Genomic DNA, 6,386 nt, shown 5'->3' with positions numbered 1-6,386 from the left:
TCTCTCCCCATTTCCTTCCTGCCCCAGGAAACAGATTTCTCCTTTAATACTGAAGAGCCATTGTAGTGAGGACTTGAGAGAGAACCCCAGGATTTGCTGTATCTGCCTGAAGATCAAGCCTCACTCCACCCCACAGCTTTCTTACCTCCTGGGTGGAGTCCTGGTCTGACGTTCCTTCCTTCTTGCCTCTCGATTATCCCCTGGTTTGGCTGGCTCAGGTGTAGCTGTTGTAATTTTAGTGAGTGGCTGAGGGACTGGAAGGGCAGCTAGTTTCTTCACAGATTTTTCACTACAAAAAGGAAGATTTTCATGATTTTGTCACCAAAATCAGTCAGTACAAACCGCAAACGTTCTCAAAAGCAATGAAATGCACTCGTGTTTACTGACAACTGAGTATTATATAGGTTACTGTAGCTACAGACACCAAAACACACTCAATACAGATTCCCCTAAAGGGATCCATATCCCATAATCTACGTCAAGTCACCTTTTCAGACATAAGTTACTTTACAACAGCCAATTTTGGAGATATTTGACTTGTAAATTAACTACTGAAGTAGACCGTGTGGAATCACTGTTTCTTATCCATTTGACTCTGTGTGTTTTTATCCAAAACACATACACCTACTTAAAATCTGCCAGTCAGGTTTCAGAACCAAACGCACACAGTTTATGCAGAAATCCTCTTTCACCGCCTCACACAGATGTGGGTGCAAAAGAGCCTGTGTATGCAGATGTCCCATAGGACTCATGCTTGGCTTGTGTTTCCATGTGGAATGCTTGATGGGTAACACCACTGCAGAGGACTGCTACACAATGCTTGACACTTTATCTACCCATCCACTATGTGAGTAGTGCTTTGGCTCTTCAGCACTGCTCACTTCCTGGCTCAGAGCACTCCAACCTGTGCTGTAATAGCTGGTTACTCCTCAACATCCCCAGCACTGATGTCACACCTAGCATTAACTGGGGAGGAGGCAGCTGTCTGCATACTAAAATAGAGACTGTTAATTCCTCCTCTTGTGCTTAAGAATATCTGTATTTATTCCCTGCAGAACACAGGATTAAGCACATGCAATGTTACACAGTGAAAACAATCCCCATGGTAGTGCAGGCTGCTGGCTGGTGTTGTGTGTTACCTAACCAGCACTGCAATAGGCACTAGAAGGGTGTAAAGTCATCGCTGCAGGCACAGAGCGTGTCCTGAAAGGGTTGAACCCTCTGAATTGAGAAGGAAAAAACAACAAAGGCAGGTCAATTAGGTACAAGAAGTGTGGCAAAGGGGATTGTCCCGTATTCTGGAGAATTCAGGGGGATTCCCATGGTGTAATCTATTTGCAGGTCACCTTGAAAGAGGTGACATCACTACAGTGTTGTGTCACCCGCCAACGTATCCATGATTTACTATGTATTACAGGAGTTTGTGAAATAGCAACTTCAAGTATTTAAAAGAGCAGGAGTGCTGGGTTAATCTGCCAAAAACAGCTTAATCCCTACAGTACTGCTTTAATTTGTCACCACTGTAACAAATGTAAAAGTAGATGAGGCTGAACCATTTCTTTATTCTAAGGCTGTACATTAACTAAAGCCACAGCAGACAAATGAATTAAACTTTCTTACAGCTCCTGCGTAAACATACCTGCACACAGAGGCTGTTTAAATAATAAATCATGCATATGTTTAAAGACTCATATATACATATAATACTTAAGGTTACTGGTACGGTTTGATTTAATAAATAAAAGTGCCATCTTTAATTAAATATGCAAAGCTAAGCACTCTTCTATGCAGGTCATATTTTCCATCTTTCATTTCTTCCTTAAGCTGTCAACCAGACCAGAACAGTCTGACCCAGGGATTGGGCTCCTGTTTGGAGCCTCTTCTGTGCTGCTTTACCAGAATGGAGATGAAGCCTTACCCTTTCCCAGCAGGTGGTAATAACTCCCCTTTAGCCTTCCCAAGTGGCTTGTGTGGAGATGGTGTTGGAGAAGGAGAGGGTGAAGATGAGAAGGACCGTGATCTAGAAAGGAAGGACACATCACTCAGTCTCTGGGACTGCAGAAAGATTTTGGTGCACTCAGCCATCACCCCCTCCTTTGGCTAGAGACATGCATCCCAGGAACTAGGTCCTGTGGGTCAGAGGTTTTATATTTGGATTCTGTTCAACAAAACTAACTTCTGTCACCAGAACAATGGTAGAAGTAGAAAAAAAAAAGGGCTGACTGCAAGAGAGGCACTCAGATATTCCACACCAACACCTAAGGCTTTCTCTGTTCTCTTCGTATTCTCTCCGCAAGGAGAAATAAGGGGAAAGCAAGTAGGATTTTGACTTGCAATTTCAGCATGATTTGGTTTCAACCTGCTTTATGTTCCTGTAAATCCATGTACAGTTTATCCTTTAAACAGCGGCAAAAAAGAAAACTCTTGGGAGAAAGACAAAAATACATCTAACTGGGTATCCATAACTTCTGGAACACAAGGGGGTAAAAAACGTAAGCAGAGTATATCAAAGCCAAGAGATCAAAGGGCCAAGGCTGTTTCCTAAGATCAGGACTGACCAAAGAGGCAAGCCATTTACACAGCTCACCAGATGCTGGCATTCGAGTGATTCACTCCACCACCAAGGCTGGAAGTACCCTTGTTGCAGCCTAGTACTTCAGAAAGCCAGACACCTCGGTGACTTGCCTTCTGAAGAACAGTTAGGCACTTGGGTGTTCCTCACTCTCCTGCCTTCCCACAGAGGCATCTAATTGAAGTGTGTCATCTCTGCCTGGTGATGTCCTGCCAAGGAACAGAGCCTGGGATGGGGTGGATGAGGGAAGGCCAGCCTGCTCCCCAGAAACACATATGTGTGTGCATCACGATAACTCCCACCTGAGCCTTTCCTAGGAGAAACCATGTCTCCAGAAGTGACACTGTGCACTCCCATCACCTGCGTGATCCACTCTGGGTATCTGTGTGACTTCAGCTCTGAAGAGGTGCCTAAGAAGCCAGTTCTCCTACTATGCATATTCCAGACTTGGGAAACTATCTGCAGGGGCAAGGAAGTGGCAGGGCAATAAAAAAAACTCTGTTTAATCAACATGGGACACTGAACTGCTACTTTGAAGTGTGAGGACTATTAGAAGACAGAACTGCTTTAATAAAGAAATGTGATTTGCCTCTTTAAATAGAAATTCCAGTGCAATAGAAAAGAGATGCTGGTAACTTCTTCCAATCATAAAATGCAAATGATGGAAACATTCATCTCAGCCAGGCTCCTACAACTGCACAGCTACCACAGGCATGGGAAAGAGCCCAGCCACAACAGCACAGTGGGTGGGAGCACTGGGGAGAGGAGGGGGTGGCTGGCATACTGCTTCATTCAACAACCAAACCAGCAGGCTGCCTTGCAGTTTATTGTATCTTCCTCACTCAGAAAAGTGGTCTGAGCGTTTTATTTCAAGAGTTGGCTATTTGCTTTTAAGTAGCAGCACAAGGAGCTGTTAGCAAGTGTTTGGAAAACAGCATACCATTACTTTCACATCCAAGGAGTCATTACCTGGACCTGCTGCCTGAGAAAGAGCTGTGCCTTGAAGAGCGACTAGAGTAAGAGCTGTAAGAAGATGATCTGGAACGAGATCGTGAGGAACCTGAACCAGAATACGTGGATGAACGAGAAGAGGACCTGAAAGAAACATATTATAATTAAAGGCCTATCGAGAAGTCCACTGAGACCAAAGTCTTGTTTCCTGTTTGCTCTTCCCAAGTTCTCAAACACTGCTTCAAAACCTACGCGCCTTCTCCACAGTGACCTGTCACGACTACAGCCTCTCCTCCATCTCCCCTTTTCTTTTAGAGAGGATCCTGTTGTAGCTACCCTCTTTGTGCCCTTGAATAGGCCTCCCCTCCTTTAGCTACTGATTTTCCATCTCCCTTCAGGAACTCCTTCCACACATTTTCATGCCTTTATACCAGACGAACCCCTGATAGGTTAGGTCACACAGGAGATAACAGCAAAATCTCAAGTGCAGTGATCCCAACAAGAAAAGCTATCTGCTTCAGGAGGGCTTTGGTTTTTAGATCCATATCTTCAATTCAGCATGTTCCTCATTCCTCTCTGATACATTTTCCCCCCTCTTTTCAGAAGCTTCAAGTTCAAGCATTTAAAGAAAATGGAAGCAGCTTATGCCTCAACTCCCCTAAATTCAGGGTGCTTCTTTCCAAAAGGTGGGTTTTCCTTGAGCTCACACCCATTGGTTTCTAAGCTCCACTGCAGCCCTCTAAAGCTGTGTTGAGCTTCCACAACCCCAGTTTTAACCCAGTAGCATCAGCATGCTTTTCCTGAAGTGGGCTCACCTCATCCCTTCAGCACCAACGTTCACAGCTTCCAGCTTTTTCTGCTCCTACTAAAGTAAGCTGTCATCTAGATGAGTTAATAATCATCTGGACTGCAATCACGTCTAATTTACCTCAAACGTGACCTTTCCAAGGACCTTTCTTAGTCTTCAACAGATCACAACACATACCCCTTTGACTTCTATCTTACTACTTACATGCTGATCTCCATAGCTGTTACTGAGCAGCAAGTCTTGAACAGCTTTCCCAAACATCTCTACACCTTCCAGTGACAAGAAAGCACCACACTGCATTCCCTGACACATTAACACAGTTCGGATGCAACACGCTCTTTGCCTTTGCTCACCTTGAGGAGCCAGAAGCAGATCCTGAAGAAGCAGAGGTTTTTCGGCGCCTGCGTGCACGGCTGGGAGACATGGACACACCGAGCTTCTTTTTGGGAGACTTGGATCGGCGCCAGGGGTCCTTCCATTCATCTGCTCTCTTGGACTGAGCGGTGGCAACTGTGGTTGCCTCCTTCTCCTTCTTTGGTGGCTCAGGTTGACGGCTGGACAGCAAAGAGAAGCAGCTGGGATTATTTATTTATTTATTTTAATATAGTAAGCCTATAGAAACACAGGGCCAGGAAACATCTCAAAAATCCATCCTTTACACCAGTACTATCTCTTAATCTCCACTGAGAGATATTCAGCATCATTTTGGGGTGACGAAGTCTTAAAGCAGCTATCGTGTTGTATATCAGTGACTGCAAGCCCACCAAAACACACTACCTCTGAGTTTTGTCAGCTACTTTGCTGTACTGACCAAGCAGTGACCAGCCAGCTGATTTCAGCATTGGCTTTTGTCCTCTAAGGAGTGAGCACGAGAACATGTAAGAGGGAAGGGAATAGGAAATCTGGTTCTTCTTACACCTATGACAAGTAGCTAGAGCTGGAGCAACCCAAACCTGGTAGACAGCTGCTGAAAATACTAAGTAGAGCTAGACTAAGGACAGACATTGAGTGTGCATCTGAAACACTGCCTGGATACAGCAAACTGCTGGAAACTACCAGCAGGCACTAAGAGATTCAGCCTCGATCACTCCCCTACAGTTCCCTTATCAGAACATCATGTGGGCCTGTGTCACAAGTCTTACCACAGCCAAGACCCATCGATCTGTTTTTACTCTTACAAAGGAGATGGTTACCTCATCAACTAACATACAGAAGTTCATAATGGCTGTTTTATCACTCTATTATTCTCTAGGTGCTTACAAACACCATCAAATTGTGCTTTGTTGTTGATAACCATGAGGATGTGACTGGTCAGGCTAGATACCCTCAATCTCCTCCCTTCCCTTTTAAGGGCTCTAATTGGATTTCCCCTTTTGCTTTGGTTCTCTGGGCTTCCCCTCTCCTCTACAACCCTCTGAAAATAGTTCAGGGCTACCTTTTCAGCATCTGCACCAGACACTTCCTTAAGTATTCCAGGATGAGTTCAGTTTCTTCCGGCCTAGACTTTATTACCTCTCTTATCTATAGGTGACGTAACTTGGGATTTTTCCTTGCCCTCACTCTAACCTGCACACAACTGTTAAATTACCTGCTTATAACCTTCTCTCTTGGGTTTTAGGCAAAGATTGTGCTTGCTGAAAGGTTTATGAAGTCTACTGTGCTCATCAAATTACTAGTAATGATGCATTTACTCCTTTTCTCAAAATAATGAGCTCTCTGAGAATTTGGGAGAGGAAAGGCACCTTCCATCGCTGGGTTCAGCCAGTACCACCCCATTAGTCACAGGACTAAAGCAACCACTCCCCACACAACTTCCTCTACCTTTTGAGATAAAAAAAGCAACCTCCAAGTTTTCTAATAATCCTATGGACTCAGTTTCTTGCCACAACACTTTTCCAACAGACAACAGGATAATTAAAGCTCTTCGTTAGCAGCCCTTTGAAGGCTTCACTAGTCACTGAGAAGTTTCATCTGCTCCTCTCTTGGCTGTATTAAAACACAGTCAGAACTCTCATAGCCTTTTGTCTCTTCCACAACATGTATATGCTGACTTTA

General features: G+C 44.4%; 1 protein-coding gene across 1 annotated transcript in view; it reads right to left on the bottom strand.

The window, feature by feature from the left end:
* The window catches only part of ZC3H18 (zinc finger CCCH-type containing 18), a 39,312-nt gene that overhangs the window by 11,062 nt on the left and 21,864 nt on the right, over positions 1-6,386 (bottom strand). Inside the window, exons 8-11 of the mRNA XM_010013008.1 lie at positions 4,685-4,885; positions 3,542-3,667; positions 1,919-2,020; positions 146-289 (exon numbers count right to left, since the gene is read on the bottom strand). Of these exons, the coding sequence (XP_010011310.1) occupies positions 146-289; positions 1,919-2,020; positions 3,542-3,667; positions 4,685-4,885 (573 nt within the window). The remainder of the gene's footprint in view (positions 1-145; positions 290-1,918; positions 2,021-3,541; positions 3,668-4,684; positions 4,886-6,386) is intronic.

The sequence above is a fragment of the Nestor notabilis genome, unplaced genomic scaffold (assembly GCF_000696875.1).
Source record: "Nestor notabilis isolate BGI_N333 unplaced genomic scaffold, ASM69687v1 scaffold15544, whole genome shotgun sequence".
Taxonomy (NCBI): domain Eukaryota; kingdom Metazoa; phylum Chordata; class Aves; order Psittaciformes; family Psittacidae; genus Nestor; species Nestor notabilis.
This window is presented reverse-complemented; position numbering and strand designations above follow the sequence as displayed.